Source organism: Gavia stellata, chromosome 13 (genome assembly GCF_030936135.1).
Source record: "Gavia stellata isolate bGavSte3 chromosome 13, bGavSte3.hap2, whole genome shotgun sequence".
Lineage (NCBI taxonomy): Eukaryota > Metazoa > Chordata > Aves > Gaviiformes > Gaviidae > Gavia > Gavia stellata.
Genome location: NC_082606.1, coordinates 24118507 through 24136410, shown reverse-complemented (window position 1 = coordinate 24136410; position 17904 = coordinate 24118507). Strand labels below are relative to the sequence as shown.

At 45.7% G+C, this 17904-nt stretch overlaps 1 protein-coding gene across 2 annotated transcripts; it reads left to right on the top strand.

The window, feature by feature from the left end:
• Positions 1-5291: 5291 nt before the first annotated feature.
• On the top strand, positions 5292-16793 carry EIF3J (eukaryotic translation initiation factor 3 subunit J). 2 transcript variants are annotated; one of them, XM_059823957.1, is made up of 8 exons: positions 5292-5319; positions 5395-5495; positions 10896-10953; positions 11215-11306; positions 11782-11896; positions 12967-13125; positions 14174-14247; positions 15733-16793. In XM_059823957.1, the coding sequence occupies exons 1-8, from the start codon at positions 5292-5294 to the stop codon at positions 15859-15861; spliced, it is 756 nt and encodes a 251-aa protein (XP_059679940.1). In that variant the 3' UTR covers positions 15862-16793. The 2 variants fall into 2 exon arrangements, with proteins under 2 accessions (XP_059679940.1, XP_059679939.1); XM_059823956.1 differs by having other exon boundaries at positions 15730-16793.
• The last annotated feature ends 1111 nt before the right edge of the window (positions 16794-17904 follow it).

Below are 17904 nucleotides of genomic sequence, written 5' to 3'. Positions count from 1 at the left end.
ATTAAAATAATGTCTTCCACTGTAAGTCAAGCGTTAAGGTAAACACGCAGTATTTTTCTGGTGAAAGGACTTCTATGGATCTATGTGGCAAAGACGACAGATGGTACCTTTGATCTGCAGTCATGCCAAGTCCGTGTTTCATGCCATTAAACTTCTTTAAACTCTATCAAAAACACAACACAGGAAGAAATAAAGCAATCACAGTTACACAAGCAACGCAGTGAGCGTCAGACCGTGGTGCACAGCTGATCGTTCGTGGCCCTCGCCTCCTGAGGGCGAGGTAAATGTCTTCATTATTAGAAGATAAATGGCTCTTTCTGGGAGAATTAATCCAGGATGGGTGTTCTGTCAGTATCTTCAGATTTTTGAGGATTGGAGTTAAAAGGGACTTTAAAATCCGTTCTGTGAATAGTATGAAGTTGGAATGTGAAGACTGACAAGAAAACCTGGAATCGCAGCAGAGCTCCCCTACGGTCTGGGCTGGTCGAATGCTGGGAGGCTTTCTCTCCTACTTTTCCTTCCCTCCCTGGGTGAGATTTGTTACCCGCTTCCTTGTGCCAGTGCTGGTGCTCATGCAGCCACATGGTAAGCCTGTGCCAGGAGCTGATCCAGCCAAAAACTAACCACGACGGACTAAAGGAAGAGGAAAAAGTGGGATTGTGGCAACAGGGGCTCCAGGCCTTAGATCCATTAAAGCTGCCAGCGAGCGGAAGCTAAGTGAAGGTTCATGGGAAGGCAATTTTTCTGGAAAGAAGAATTGTCGCATTAAACTCATTCTGCTGGAGAACAGTGTCACTGTGTGTCTTGAAGACGCTAAAGGACTGCTCTCAGAGATTCGATTACACCAAACCCACGTCATTTCAGATTTGCATCTTATGTTCTTGATACTTAAATCGAATCCTAAACAAGTTGATAAATGGCTGATGAGAAGTAGCATAGGTGCATCATTGTCTTAGCTAGTAGTCATAATTTTGTAAAAAAAAAAATAAAAAATAATTAAAAAAACCCCCAAAAGATTGGCAGCAAGCGTTTTTGTTTGGAAGCAAGCAAGGATGGTCTGCTAAGGATTAACTTGTATAGATTTTGTGAAGCACATCACTATTTTGCTTGTCTTGACCGTGTAATGTAATACTGTTGTGCTTTATTTTTTTGATACTTGCAAAAATGTCATTGTACTGATAGGCTGAATCTTGTAAAATACAATTGGAAGAGAACTCATGTTCTACAAATTTGTGTTTCTTCTGCAATCATTTCTAGTGTATAGAATCATAAAGATTTATATTAAATATTTATGCTCTGCCTACCGTTTTCATGATTTTTAGCTGATATCATCCTTCATTGAAGTCTCTTGTTTTCTGTAAAGCAAGACATTTCTCATGTCAGTTTTCAGCCTTTAAAAAGCGGAAGGAAGGAAGTGTTGTGCATGTGTTTCAAAAGCTAGGGATACTGGAGGCCGAACAAGAAAAAAAATAGATGCGGTTGATGTACTAAAATTGTCACAGCAGATTCCTTTAAGATGGTCTTGCTTTGAGTCTGATTTTCGATGTGATACATATTCCAGTGGCTATCTTCTGTAAAATGACCCCAAGGCCCCATCTCTCTCATTTTTGTTAGTTTCTCCTCCTAAGCAGAAACCTTTAGACTTCTCCAAAATGAGAACTGTTCGGTTTCCTAGAAGGCAGTAGTTCCTCTGACTCAGAGCTGTGCTGAGCGGGATTTTTTTTCTTTGTGCCTTAATTTCCTCATCTACACAATGGGAATAATACATAACTGTTTTAATCCAAACGTTTAAATTACTTTAAATGTGCTGTGTAAATACACAGTATTTTTATAATTAACATGTTCCCAATCACTGCACATTTCTTGGCAGTTTCGTAATTGTCCTCACAGCATACTGAGCGTGTGAAACTCTCTGTAGTCTTGGTGAGGTTATAACTTACGACATTATTTGATCTGTAGTTACGTCTCTGTTGTTATTTATGTTGCCTGGTAAATGGGTAACAACAAAAAAAGGATGATAAATTTGAAAGTCCTATTTTTTTCCTAGCTGACATATCACAATATCATAGATCATTCCACTTGTTACATGAAAGACACGTGTTCTTCTAAATTTATTATCTTCAGGCAAAATATATCCTACTCTTCCACTTAATCGCTCGGATCTCTCAGAAATCACAGAGTTGGGAGGTGGCAGTGAAGTAAACCGGATGAAGTGAATGTTTCCAGCTTTTATTTATTTGATGTTCCTTGACAAGGTGGAAGGAAACGTACCACCGAGGAGGCTCAGGGGTAGCCCCTAGGCGCATCATGGCTTTGGTGTTTAATCCCAAGACAAAGGTGTCCTCCACTTCTAACCTGCTCCACCAGGAACATCCGAACAGTGCGGAGCATCATCAGGGCTGTGAGAGAGGTCTGCTTACCTCTGACACCAAACCAGAGCTCTGGAGCCACCGAGGTCTCTCTCCCCTGGTCTGGTGGGCAGAGCCCTCTAAAGGGACAAGGCAGGCCCGAGAGATTGAAAATAAAACACTCCCTGGGATCGGTGGGGAGGAGGTTGGAGAAGAGCGATGGCCCGCAGTTGGGTTTGTGTCCTGGGGCTACAGCCTTTCATCCCTTGCGCCTGTCTTCAGCCTGAGGACCGAGTTGCATTTGTGGATACTTAATTCTTGTAGGTGATCTTTATGCTTCTGCTCCATTTGGTTAAGGTCAGCTACTGCGTATGAAGTTTTTAGTAAAGGACTCGCCTATATGCCTCTGGTGGTCACAAGGCCATGATCCCACGGGCATCTGAGCTAAAAATCACACCCTAAAGAGTATCATGTGGATAAACTGTGAAAGTGCACTCTGGCTACTAGACTATTGCCAGTAGCTCTACTGCAACCATTTGCCCGTGTTTCTTCCTGGCTGATCACGAACCCAAAAGCTAGGAAATGACTAAGTCATAACCTACCTTTACTATGAGCTTATCCTATTATTTAGGGGATTAGGAGGCACTTTATTGCAACGTTCAGGCATCAGACTTCAACTGTTTTTTTCTTTTATTCTCTCGCCCACTCAGCCACATAATCATTCCATTAAATTACTTGTGTAACGCATTTCCAGCAGGACTGTAAAGGCGACCAAATGCAGCCAGCCTGAAAGCCTCCCCCACCCTGCGGGTGGGTTACTGTAGCGGCAGTGGAAGTGTGTCCTCACCTGGGAGTCTGACCAACTTCATTCACTGCTTTTGCTGGACACATGCAGAAACATGCTGTCATGTCACCAGTGCACCTCTTTACTCAGAAATACATTGATAATCAGGTCTTGTGTCTTCTCACCTAACTTTATCAGGCTCCGCTTTCTTCCAAGACAATAAAGTATATTATTGCCATTTGATTTAGATTACTGGCTGACAAGTCCAGTCAGCGTGAAAGATGTTCGAATAACCGTATTGGAGGATGAACTTTTCCACATCCCACTCCAGAGTCCTCTGAAGTGAAAACAGCTGAAGGCAGAGCAGTGTTGAGGTGGACACAGGCCTTGCTAGGTGGAACTTCTGGATTTGTGGCTCTTGCTTCTTGTCAGGTCTCCACTGTAATTATCAATTAGAAATTATTCCAGTGTTGCAACAGAAGCACGATGCTTCTAGGAAGACTACATCCAAGATCGCACAACGGTGCTCTTGAGGTAGTGCATGCGAGTCCCTCAGCACGTTAAGAGGGTTGCTGTCGAGGTACCTTAATGGGATGATGCTAATCTACATGTTATTGTTGGTAAACATTACGAAATAACACAGATCACAGAATACTTTAAAGTAGCCACGTTCATAGAGTCAAGCAGTTCTGGACTGACTGAAAAGCATCAAGCGTTTAACTCATCAGTACTGCTAACATTTTATGAAAGGAAAAGAAGAATCCGAGTCAGCTGAAGGAAAGTCGGCTAAGGAAGTTTAGCGATCAACAGTTGGGGGGGTTTCCTAGACTTTGCCTTTTGCTCTCTTTGAATCGTGCATTAATATTTTTAATGGGTAAAGGCTCTTCAAAAGAGTGTGCTCCTCGCTTTTTCTTCCCTAAGGAAAGAAGGAGGCATGGCAGCAAAGATAAGGGAATAAATTCAGACCAGGTATAAGGGCCACTCCTCAGTGAATTCCCTGATACATACTTTAATAGGATTTTTTAAAAAATCTTAAACTATTTCCCCCTCTTTTCTATCCCTTTATATTCCACTTTTGTGTCCATTTCTTACATATTTTCAAGAATCGATACTTAGAAACCGAGTTCCGGAATGAGACGTCATGTTTCTCGCAGACCAGCCTGTCTGCAGTATCCGAAAGCAAACAAGAACCGGAGAACAGGGGACCGCCGCTAAGTGTCAGCGGGCAAAGTTCACCCTGTCTGAGGCTAGTTCTGGTTTTCGTGGTGTTTATTTATGTTAAAGCCCTGCCATCCGCAGAGGGTGTGGGGACTCGGCCCAGACTCCCCGGCTTGGTCTTTGTGAGGGAAGAAGGATAGTTTTCAGGTCTGGGGCTGACTCCCCGGGCTCTTCGTGCCATAGCGGTGTGAAAAGAGAGTTTGAAAATCGCCGGCTTCCTTGCGCAGAGTCGCTATGAAATGCTGCTTTAACCTCACCTGCGCTTCGGGTAGCAGCACGTGCGGAGCATAGGCACGGTTACAGCCACGTAAAAATTCTTGCCGTAACACGGCTTCTTCCCTCTTCTGCAGAGGTTCCAGTAACCAGAGCTGCAGCTCAGAACACTGCCCGCTTTATTCCCTCCCGCGGACACGTTCGACCCCGGGAAGGCCGCCAACCCGCGCCTCCGGGGCCGAGCGCTGCCGGGCCCGTCCCTCCGCTGGCAGCGCTCAGAAGACGGGCTATCGGACCCGCCGGGCCCCGGGGCGGGTGAGGCTCCCCTCACGCCGCAGCTGTCGCGCCGCGATAGCGCCGCAGAGCCCGCGGGGCAGCGGCCTTCCCTCCCTCGGGCCGGCACCGCGCCCGCGGGGCCTGAGGGGAGCCGACCCGGCGGGGCGAGGGAGGGCCGAGGGCGCCCCGCCGCCTGCTCCCCGCCCGCCCGCCAGGGATCGCCCTCGGCCCTCCCGCCGCGCCGGCCGCCGCCCCCTCACGGCCCGCCCCGCCCCGCGGTGGGCGGAGCTCGGGGGGCGGGGGAGCGCGCACGGTCGGCGGGCGGGGCGCGGCCCCGGCAGTCCGCCGCCGTCCCGGCGTGCCCCGCGCGCGGCGCTGGCTGGGGCCGCTCTGGCGTGGCCGCCTCACCGTCCCTGCTGCGGAGCGCCGGCGGTCGCGGCTCGGCGGGGAAGATGGCGGCGGAGGCGGCGGATTCGTGGGGTAGGTGGCGGCCGCCGCGCCCCGCCGGCGCCCCCCGCCCGCCCGCCCGCTCACCCGCTCTCCTCTCCCCCACAGACGCCGACAGCTTCGAGGTGGTGGAGCCGGTGGCGAAGCGGCTGGTGCCGGGAGTGGCCGGAGACCGCTGGGCCGGCGAGGATGAGGAGGACGACGTGAAGGTGCGGCCGGGCGGGCCCGCGCAGGGCCCTCGCGGCGCGGCCTGGCCTGGCCTGGCCTGGCCTCGGGGCCGGCCCCGCCGGCTGGCCGCGGCCCGGGGGCGGCGGGGAGCGGGCCGGGCCCGCCGCGGGCCGCTGCCATATGGTGCCGCGTGTGCGGGGGACGCGGGCCCGCGGCGGCGCGGCCCGGCCCGGGGCAGGGGCGGCCCGGGCGGCGGGTGGGGAAACCTCCCGCCGGGTGGGCCGGACCCGTCGGGCCGGCTGCATTCACGCGTCTCCGGTGGTGACGCGCTGGCCCGGGGCGAGGGGGAGCGCGCGTGTCCGCGGCCGGGCCGGGCCCTCGGGGAGGCGGCGGGGGTCTGCGCGGGTCTCGGCGGCTCCGCCTGCCTGGAGACGGCTCTGGGGCGTTGGTGCCGCGAAGGGGCAGCGGCCGGTTCCGGATGACAGGTCAGCGTGCCAAGTGGAAATCGAGGCTGCCTCTGCCCCGTGCCCCCTAATCCCCGCTCGGAGCCGGCGTTCCTGCCCGCCCTTCGTTCCCGCTGCGTTGGGTCTTCCAGGGGAGGGAAAGACAGACAGACAGACAGACGCTTTTCAAGCCTGAGGAGGCGTCTCCTGTTCTCTGGGGGATCCACCTGCTGCTTCCCAGCTGCTCGCCAGGCTTCTGGGCGCTTTCCCGTGGCCGGCTAGTTTCCCCTGGCTTTCTGTAGCCGTTCGGATTCGTAGTTTTGAGTATGGTGCGCTGGGTGAGACATTAGGATGGGGTTTAATGAGAGCAGTGCTGTATTCGTGCTTCTGCTATTGACCAGGGACTTCTGTCTCGTAGCAGCATGTCTTTTCCTCCCCTTTTTCCTACTTCTTCACACACCCCACACCCCCCAGGCCCCACTGCCGCAGCTGAAAGCACAGCAGCCTTACTGTGCGGTTTCAGGTTTAGTAGTGCCCAGATCGCTTAAAATATGTTTACTTAAGGCACTACTTGGAACAGATTTTTCCTGTGTTTCAAAGGGCGATGGCTGCATGGAATCGGTATTAAAATGTGCGGATGTTCATTTCTGATGCTTGTGAAAGCAGCCCTTCCTTAAAAGCTTGTTTTGTCCTGCTTGGTTCCAGCTGTCCCTTAGCGAGGCGGGGTGACTGAATGGGGGATGCCACAGAAACCTCCGTTTGCTCCACATTCGTACGGACAGTAAGCAAAATGATGTCAGGGAACATAGGAGCAGCATGCTTGATGAATGTAAGGAATGGAAGTAGGTCAACTGAAAAAGACCTTTTTGTTTCAAATCGAGCTGCTGCAATACTGTAGCAGACAACCTCAGGAGGTGACTTGGTCGCTATAGTACGGTCACAAGCATGGCGCCTTCTAGAGTATTGCTGCTTACTGGGTGAGGACTGGCTGGCTTTGTTATTTAGGCTGCTGTGTTACCAGAATCTCTGAAAAACACCAACGCAGTTGTCCTTGGAGCTTAGGGTGGTATTCTTTTTACAAATAGTATGAAAAAAGTAGTTCATCCTCTTTTTAAAAAAAAAAAAGTAGTAACAAATTTTTGTAGGTTACAGGCTGTCCATTTTCCTTCTTAAATTTAATAACACCCACACCCTATAGTTATCATAGGTGTCACATTTCAGCAGGCAAAATAAGTAAAGGTATCTCTGTATACAGAAGCCACAGTCAATTGTAAGGAGTGTGGTTAGGAGGTAACACTATGCATATATATATATAAAAAATTTATATATGTATATGTGTATATATACACGTGTATCTTAGACTCATTGTCTCCATGGGGCTTGCTTTTCCTCCTTCCTTTGAAAGTGAGAAACTTTTCTGCTAGGATAGAATGTGTCCAGGAGAACTGGACTCTGAAGTGTTACTCTCTGGAAGACACCTGTGCTTTCTGTGGCTGTTTTAATAAAGGAACAAAGTTTTCCCACATGGGGTAAGAATGCAACCACTTAACTCTTTCTGAGGGATTATGGTTTTCGTACTGGAGCTGCATCTAGAGAGAAGGACCAGTCCAGCAAAGCAAGCTGTTTTATTTTACTTTGATTTGCTCTTCCTGTTATAAACACAAAAGATGACAGAACTGAGCTGGGGAGGTGGTTGCTTTGGCTTGAGGTACCTCGTTGGCAAGGCCAATTCAGTTACCTTGGGGAGGTACCCACCTAAGAAAGATGACGTGGTCTGAAATAGAAGCACAGAGTGTTTTCTGACCATGAGTTTGTCTTCAGATTGGTATTTCATACTTTGGAATGTGTTTTATACATTCAGATTCTGTAGTTTATGTTGGAGGGTTTTTTAGTAATGAACTTAAAATAACTGTTAAGTTCAGGAAACTTTGACTTCCCCAGGTTTAAAATTAGCATCTTTATCAGTAACAAAACTACTCTCCAGTGTTCCCCAGAACGCAGGTTTCCCAGAAGACCAGCCTCCTGCCAAGGAATTTTCATCTGTTTACTCTTGGGCAATTCTGTGCTTGCAAAGCCAAAACTGGGAACAGTGCGTGTTACCATCCAGGCGACAGCCTTTGGCACGGCACAGTCACTTCTCTTCGAAGGAGAGCATTCAGGTTTAGCTGGGAATCAAAATGCTGGAGTACCTGTCTCTGTCCAGTCACGTCTTCTGGGTGTGGGGGGGAATAATGTGCATTATCGTATGTTTAAGGAGCGTGTGAAATTGTAAGAGAGCTGCTCTCATCAAGGGTTTATTTACATGACATGGAAGATGTTTTCAGTAGCCTTATTTTAGTTAAGTATGCATAAATAAGTATTGTTGAAATACTTTGGAATAAAGATGTCCTCTTTGAATTACTTAGTATCAGTGCAAAGATAGAGCTCTAAGGCAATTTCCTTTTCCTCCAAGAGAGTTCACTGAAATTTATAAACCACAGAAATAGGTGTATATTTGGATGCTCCCCCTGACCACCACCACCACCACCCCCCCCCAGTGAAAAAAACAAAAACCCCTGCCCAATGTATTAATCATGTTCTATTGCTGTTTAAAAAAAAAAAAGCTGGGAAAGAGTGAGACAGTATTCAGCACAGCTGGGAGACCGGCATATCTTAGCACACCAGGCTGAAGAGTGAATCCTCAGATGGCAATGTCTCGCAGGTTGCCCTACCAGCAGGGTTCCTCCGATGACGCTGAGCTGGCGGTTGCCCCGGTTCCAGCAGCCTCGTTCTGCTGGTGGGGCTGTGGGTAGGCTCCCAGCAGTCGACGATCCCTTCGGTGAAAGTTGAGATCTTAAATTCCACCTAAGAGCTCAGGGGGCAGCTGGGCCAGACGGCAGGCAGTCACACTGCCCGCCGAAGAGTCTGCTTTTTTTACGTTGCTTTATCATCTCAGCTTTGCAAGCGACAAGTGCCATCGTGCACTGTCCCTGTGCGGGCATGGCTAGCAGGGACGTGGTCTGCCGTGGGGAAGGAGCGCGTCTGTCATCGCGGGGAAGTCCTTGCCCACGTACCCTCTGTTAAGGCTCCCAAATGTAATAATGACATGCAGTAGTTTCCTTCAATCCCGTGAGTACCTTTACGTAACGGACAGGGTGCCCTTCCCCTGGGATTTTGCACCATAAAATACCTGATTTTAAAATCCGTCTGTGAAGGACAGGGCAAGGGATAAGGCAGCAAGCTTTATACAGCAGTAATGAAAAGAGCTATTTAAGAAGTGGGTGTAACAAACTCTTAATTAGATATGAGCCAAAATAATGCTGCTCCAAATTCAAGTCAGCTTCTTGGAATGTGGAAGGGAAGCTCAATCCCTTACAAGTGCCAATTAACTTGAGTGAGCTGGTAGATGAACTCGGGTGTCTTCCTTGCTTGGCTCAGCACATCGCACTGAAATACTGAGTTCTTCCGCCAATGTCTTTTTATTTTGCCATGCCAGTAGCAGCCCTTAAAAATTAATAAATACCTTGCATGGTTGCTTGCATTACTGTTGTGAGGTGGAACTCACAAAATTTGGGATTTATGGTTTTTAAGCTTACCTATAATGTTGTACTGAGAGTATACGTGATTTTTGCATAAACTAGGTCTTGTCCAATGTAATCTCTTAAGCTTGCAAGCTGAGTTGAAACAGGTGCCTAAAATTAGATTCCTGTGAGATTTCTTGGCTTTAACTTCTGGTGTGTACATGCCGAGTACTGCATGATGTAACTTCAGATCAATTTTAGAGCATTGATTTCCATGCGGAGGCCATCCGCTTGAATTTGCAGTGGCATTAGGACAAGAACATACGTTCCCATAAGTCTTACCCAGACAAATGTCAGGAAGAAACGGCGGAATTACTGCTGGCAAAGGTTGCAGATGACATCAGCAGGTCGGTTCTGTAGAAAACGATGCTTCCTCAGTATTGGGTTGAACCATACATAGTGCTCTGAACCAGGGATCATCTGCCTGGGCGCAGGACAGCGGCTGTGCCGAGTGGGAGACGGTGGCTCTGAAAGGAAGGAGGGCCGTGGGTGATGGCTGATGGTGAGGCGTGCAGCGCGGTGGCTGAGGACCACCCCGAATTCTGAACATGCTAAAGGTGAAAACTGGAGGCAGAGTTACTGCCAATGCCACAGCTGAGGCTGTTTGAAACACTCAGGAACCTGACAGCTGTTGGAGATTTGTTTGTGGGAAGAGTCTTTTAATAGCTGCTTTGCTTATTAAAAAAGAAGTAGTTGTTGGTCAAAAACTGGTCCAAAATGTGGTCTCGTGACTGTTAAAAGTTGGTATTCCTGCCTAAAGTGGGCCCCCTGCATTCTTCTCTGCCTGCTTACTGCTGCTTTCCCTGCTCCCGCAGCACGGCCATGTCTGCTGCGCCATGTGTCGGCCGCAGGTCGGGGTCAGTGTTCACCCGTGCATCCCAGTTCCACGTGCAGCCGCTCGAATGCTTTTCCCAGCACAGGGGAGAGGGGCACGCCGGTGTCGCTCAGCTGTGGGGAGTGGGCATCTTGGCAGGAATGGGTCTCTTGGTGGTGGCAACAGCGTGTTCTGGTTTAAAATGGTTTCAGCTGAGTTGTCTGTTTCCAGCGGTGGCTGCATTACATGTGTGCATCCGATGACGTTCCAGTGTCTTGTAAAGTGTAATACAAGGATAATAAACTCATGTTTTACTGTGGGTGTTGGTGTGACTGTTTGTGATCTTGCTTTTCTAACTATATTGACATGAGCTTTCTGATTCTTTGAATAAAAGCTGCCTTTCTCATGGTAAGAACCGCTCCTGAAACATCTTGGTCAACTCCCAAAAGCAGCGCCCTTGTACAGCTCCCGTGACTTCCTCCCCACTTCCTCACTCCAATACGTAAGATTAATGGATGCGTGAGCATTCAGAGAGGTTATATGTAAGCTACTGTTCTTCGTATTTGTTACTTAAGCAAGTAGAAAGTATCTGTAAAAGAACCTTAATTAAAACATATTTTCTAGGATAACTGGGATGATGAGGAGGAAGAGGAGGAAGTAAAGGAGACAGAGATAAAGCAAGGTAAGACTTAAGAGGAATACATGGCTCTGTATGCAGTATCAGAAGAGACACTGGTTTTGTCTTGAGTGTATCTGAAGAATCAAAACGACTTTCCAAATAGGGTCAGTTTTGTTTTTGACAAAGCATGTCTCTTAACTCTCTCTGTGTTCAGATTCCAGTAATGGAGCTCTGTGGCTTTCTCTTTGATTAGTGTTTCTGTAGTCGCTGAGAAAAAAAAAATCACTAGACCTCTTGAGAGCTGTATTGTTCAATGTTTTACAGAACCAAAAGTTTCAGAAAAAAAGAAAATAGCAGAAAAAATAAAAGAAAAAGAAAAGCTACAGAAGAAAAAGCAAGAGGAGCTTAAAAAAAGGGTAACTCCTTTTTCCTTCCGGGACTCATAAAATTTAGAGGGCAGGTGTGATTTTTTTTTTTGAGGTTGAACAAGACCAGTAAAGACCTGGACTATTCTGACAAAACAAACTTAAGTCTTGCACTTAATAACATCTGGGGGATGTTAGCTTTAATTTCTCTGTAGTTTAACCAGGTTACTGAAATAATGCTTATCGCTGTTTCTTTTATGTGCAGCTCATGATAAAACATGCAGTTGTGAAACTTGGAACTAAGGCGTTTCTTCCTACTTCATGTAAAATGAACAGTTTCTTAAACAAGGTGGCTTTGTTATACGGTATTGGGGTGGTTTTCAGGTTTGTACATGCTTGAGGTGTATTGACTTCAGGCGGAAGTAAGCTATTCAAGTGGCACTGGAAAAAACACGATTTCTTGTACTACCTCTGCTCAAGGGTAAGGGATATAATGTTCTCCCTGTATACGTGTTTTTTAATTCAGTTAGAGGCACCAGAGGAACACAAAGAACTTACACCAGAAGAACAGTTAGCAGACAAACTACGACTAAAGAAATTGCAAGAGGAGTCAGACCTTGAGTTAGCAAAAGAAACATTTGGTAAGTGTGCTGTGCCCGAGTCAAGCAAGTCGATGCAGCTGGAGCATCACAAAAGCGGTGTCCTCTAAATGAAACTGTGTTAGGTGTGGATACCCTGCGAAAAGAGCCGAGCAGGATTTGACTGTCGGAGCACATGCAGGTTGTGTTACTGAGAGTGAAGAGGGGTTTAGATTCAAGCTACTGGCGGCATGTCCTGGTGCGAAGGACTAATTGCAGGAACCACAAAAACATCTTTAGCCCAGAAGGTGCTTTTTCTTAACGTGTCATGGTAGGAGGTCATAGGAAAAAGACGGCTGACTACATCTTCCAGTGTATTGGTACTTCTGGTAAAAAGACGAGTGTGTAAAAAGAAAAAAGTGCTGTCTTTTAATGTTCTGAGGTGCTTTACAGCATGGATTTAATGAGGCTTTGGATGAGTGTGGCACAGGGTAACTCACGCACGCTTTACTTCAGGCAATCTGCGTAACAAGCTGGGTGGTGAGAAAGCCAGTTAAGTTAGTGGAATGAGCCTGTTTCCCGGCGTAGACAAAGCAGACTTCAAGCAGATCATTCTGGTTTTGTGCTTTAAACTAGCAAAGATACTGATTCACAGCAGCATTCTTCAGACATGAAAGCGTGTTTCCTTGATTATAGTGAATTATACAGCTTATTACTCAGTGCAAATTCTGCTTTGCGAGTCTTCTGAACGCGTACAGTGCCTTGGGGGGGCGGTGCATTGAATGCAGTTGCAAAGAACCAACTAAATTGTGCACTTAGGAGCTCAAGACGGGACTTCCTTACTTAAGGGGAAAGGGGCTTCACATAGTGCATGTTGCTCCAGAGAACAGGAATAGCTGGTTCGAATTAGTGAGCTTTGCAGCCAAGTCTCTTTCCGTACAGGCTGGTAACTCGGGCCGTTAGCTGTTGTGTGGCAGAAGCCGGGGGAGAGAGTGAGCAAACCCCAACTTTGGTTTTGTAAAGCTTCACGGAGGCAAGGAGCTGAATGTCAGCGAGGTCACTTGTTTCCTCTGGTGTCATCTTTTAGGGATCACAGCTAATGTTTTCTATAATGCCTCTGTCTTTCCATGCAGGTGTAAATAACACTTGTGGAATAGATGCCATGAATCCCTCTTCAAAAGATGACTTTACGGAATTTGGCAAACTACTAAAAGAGAAAATTACACAGTATGAAAAATCATTACATTATGCCGGTTTTTTGGAAGCATTAGTTCGAGACGTATGTATTTCATGTAAGTTAAGTGAAAGATATCCTAGAATACACTGCTACAAAACTGCAATGGAGTTGAAGTTGAAAACATGCTGTTATAGTAACGTTAAACTGAGACTGATCGATGTCATTTATACTAAATGAAGCACTAATCTGTTTCACTGACTAGTATCTGATTCCATTCCCACAAACATTATTATGGATTGTGTGCTTGTACAAGAGTTACTCTTTCAGCATGTCAGTCAGAGACAGTCCTTTTAAAAACTGTGAATTTTTATGCTGATCTAAGTCTTGCATGTTTTTCTTGAAGCCATTGCTAAAATAATAATAATAAAACAAATTCTCTGAGCCAGATAACTGGAGTAGCTCCTTTGGAAGGGAACCATTATAAAATTGAGTTTGTGTAATTCTGGGACTGCAAAATAAATTGTTCTGGAATTCAACACGTAACTATATCAAGATAAAACCAACTTAAACTAATTTTTTTCCATGGCTCTGGTAGGCTGAAGTACTTGGTGAATTCATTGCTTGAGATCTTTTCCTGTACCGTACACGTGTTGTCCATCAGTGAAGCGGTAACCCCATACTGTTCAGTGCTGTATAAGTACAGTCACGCTGCTGACCGCAGCTGGCAACTTACATTTCAAATGGATTCCAGATCTTCAAAAATGAAGGACTCGCAACCTCTTGGACCATTTATTGTTAATAATTTATTGTTAATCCACTGCTCCTTTTGATATGTTTTACTGTATTCTACTGGATCCATATTTTACTGTTCAAATGCCTCCTCATTAAGACTTTTGTGTTCACTAACTCTTTAATTTGCAAGTTTTACCTTCTGCAGCATTCAAGCTGGGTACTAGGGACCATCTGTGGTAATTACAACAGTAATTGTGATTATAAGGACCAGAATTACCCAGTCTGTATTTTGCTCATTTAAATCAAGTACTTGCCCGTACTTACTACTACTGTTTATTTCTAGTTTTTGGAGAATGTTGATGTCAGATTATTTAACTGCCTTCTAAGAACAATATTGATGAGGAATCTTTTTTTTTTTTTCCCTGATGTAGTGGAAGTTGATGATTTGAAAAAGATCACAAATACTTTGACAGTACTATGCAGTGAAAAACAAAAACAAGAAAAGGTAAGAAAGACCTCTACCCGCTTCTGCTGCAGTAATGATACCCGCCGGAGGTGCTAACTGGGGAAATGGGAGTAGGTCTTGCTGACTTGAACTGCTGGCTTTGTTAGAGGTAGTAGCAGGAGATGACGTGATAACCTTGGATACTGGTTTAGCGTTAAATCCTCTTCACCGTGCGAGGTAATCAGGAGTTGACTGAATCTAGAGATCACAGGCAAAACCTTGATTAATTTACAGAAATGTTACTTGCATGCTGACCTTGTTCCCTTTTATGCCGTCTTGGAGTTCAATGGCTTACACCCGTATCTTGAAAACAGAAGCCAGTCTCATTTAGAGTTAAATGTCAATATAATACCGATCTATGGAATAACTTAAATATTTGCTAAAGTTTGGGATTTTGAATAGCAGATAACTGGGATTTTTACGCTGCCAGGCAAACTAAAGGAGCAATAACTGCCTAGGCAAGGAAGAGTACGTTTTAAAAAGTGATGTTAACAGGTTAACCGATGCTTATGTGATGCGAAACACGGTGTTTTATAGCATACATCTGTGTTAAAACTCGAGGTGGGTTGGAGTTCAGTGATGAACTGAATCATTAGCAACGAAGTCAAGCAGAAAATATGACTAGCAGTGCAGCTTGTTTGGTATGTTTGAAATCAAACTGGAGGATTGTTAGGAAACTGGCAGAGTGTGGTCAATGCGAGCGGTAACTTGTGAAATGGGAAACCTCTTGGACACAAGCTGTTCCAGTGGCAGGTGCTCTTCTGTGATGCCAGTTCTAACTCCCTGGGCATGAGTGAAGCACCTTGATGCAAAACTTCATGTCCAGTGTTGATGGTTTAAGTCTGGAGTTTGGCAAACATGATAAACTGTTTCTTTAATATGAACTGCACTCTGGCGAAGAGCCTGTGACTTGTTGAACCAAACAAGTTTAAAATGAAAAATACATGTACTTCCTATTTTTATACTCTTCTCTCCTGGCTTTTCATGCAAATTACTTTGGTCAACCACTAAAAGCTACATGTACGCCGCTCCAGTAAGGAAGAGCTTTACTGTGAAATGTTCTGTAAAGTTTGTTTAGGACTTCTGGGTTTGGCTTGTTTTTTTTTTTAAGGAGGACATTCAGCCATTATGGTGATAAAAGCCACATTAAATTCCTTAATTAAATTGGTAATTCCACAAAACTAAACACTAGACTCTGCATTTACTTCGTGATTCTCCTTGTTTAGAGTCTAGGTAAGATAGGATGAATGACAGAACGTTGGCAAGTGTGTGATGCAGGGAGCTGCGGGACACCTGCGATGTCCCGGCTCTCCTTTGACGGGATTGTGTTGTGGGATGAAATGCAGGGGTAGAAATTATTGGCAACAGTGCGCTTGCTGCATGGGTATGCGAGTGCTCATACCCAAAGGCGTGGCCTTACTCTAATTAGAGTAGTGACAAATTACTGTGGGTTTCAAAGTAAACATGCTCTTCCTTTTCAAGCAGAATAAAGCCAAAAAGAAGAAAAAAGGTGTTGTGCCTGGAGGTGGTTTAAAGGCTACTATGAAAGATGACCTGGCTGATTATGGAGGATACGATGGAGAATACGTACAAGACTTTGAAGACTTCATGTGACATTTATCGCCCTTTCTGTTGTCTTTCTGTTGCCCATAATCCCTTAAACATGTAGCACAACTTTTCTTCCTTTAAATTCTGCCAAAATGCTACAATCAGAATTTCAGTATCTCTGTGCTGGTGGTTTAACTCTTGACGGGTCGGTGCGAAAGCACTGGGCTTCCTGTTCTGGGGTCAGGGGGGGTTAGAATGAAGACATTTAAAAGCTATGTAAATTGCAGTTAAAACCCCCGATTTCTGATAATGGTAACTGTTGCTATTTGATTTTGTAGTAACAGCCTCTAAATTGGAAATGAATTTCAACATGGCAAAGTATTAGTACCAGCACAGTTCAGCGATACGGCCTTAACTGTACCTCCTTGAGTGACTTGTTTGATGAACAAAAGCAGTTTGCAGCAAGGGCGTGGTGTGCACTTAGTATTACAATTGCTTTGTCTTAAGTTAGAGCTTGAGGGTTTCAGTACATTGTGAAGGGGAACTGCAAACTTCAGCGCAAGGGTACTGCACCTGGAAACGCATCACCCGGGACACCTGCTACTTCAAAGCTTGACATCTAGACAGAACACGTGGTGGGTCAGGACAAGGGAAGAGTTGCTTATTTGAAGGAAAAAAAAAAAAGAAAATGTGTGTCTTGAGTATGAAGTTTAGTTTCCATTCATCTAAATTTCTACTAATGCAGCTGTATGGGTTGGGTATTCTTTAACAGTTAATTGCCTGGTTTAAGTGTAAAAAACCAAGACTTCCTTTTGGTCTCTCACGGGTTGTGGTAGATCTTTCACGACTCAGCCATTTTCTTTCATTTTAAAAAAAAAAAAACTTGCTTAGCAAACTGCAACAGTTCCTACAGTTGGGCAAATTGTTATGTTAACAATTACGACATCTGCAATGTTTTATAAAGCAACTAATTTAATAAATCACTATTGAGGACTTCACTACAGCTGTCTTTGGACAATTCTTCTAGTACCTTACTAAAAATACTTCAGGTGGCAGAGTTGCAAACCAGATGTGTGCTGGGCCTGTGGCACTAGGGCTGGTCTTTGCTCTGACTTGCAGCATAACTGGTGTCGGAGGGGCAAGATTTCATTCCTGTAAAATGGCTGTTTCTTATGATCAGGCTCTTACAGATGCTGATGGTAAACAAAGTACTTCTAGGACTGCCGTAATCCCACCATTTCCATGACAACTTAACCTTTTCTCTTGCTGGAAGGGCCGAGCTCAGTGGCTTGTACTTACCTTGGGAATGTTTTAGGGTGGCCCTTACCAGGGCGAGCAGTTATTTTATTCCAGCTGGCAGCTGCTGGTACCACCAGCAGTCCGGCACTGACAACTTGCTGTCTACTCAGGTGTTTGTTCCCAATATGGATGGGATATGTGAGTGCTTCCACAAGGCAGGTGTTTTTCCAGATCCCTCCTGTTATTAGTGGTCCCAAATTTTTAAATGATCTGGGATGGTAATTCTTGGGAGGCTAGCTCGAGGTTCTTTCATGCCAGGAACTGTAAGCTAAAAGCCTGCTAGCTCTTATTTAACTTAGATTAATCACAGCCAGCTCAGACTAATTTGGTCTGATGAGACTGACTAGAACTGGAATTTTAAATTGTGTTCTGCTCAGGCATAATCCTCCCTACACAGAATGTTTTATTTATCAAAGGAGCTGTGACTTGTACGATGTATACCTGTGTACAACTCCTAGTGCTGCCATTGCAGATTTGAGATAAATACTGTGCAAGTAAGTATTTATCGTATGCAGCGGTTGCTAGCATGAGAATGTTCAGCAACCAAAAGGAGACTGTAAGGTAGAAATCCAAGTTAGTGTCTCTTTGCTAATTAACTAGGCTGCTATGGCATTGTATTTTTGCTCGGATAATGTTTAGAGATAGCATGTTATCACTGCTTAATTTTATGTAGAACCTGTCTGTAGGCTGCAGTCAGCTGTCAGCGCTCCCCACCCCGTTTTGGACAGGAGGTAATGTCTTTGGATTAGTTGGAAGCTCTGCTGGCTGCAATTGTTTTGGGGAGCCTACAGCATCTGAGCTGAACCTGGG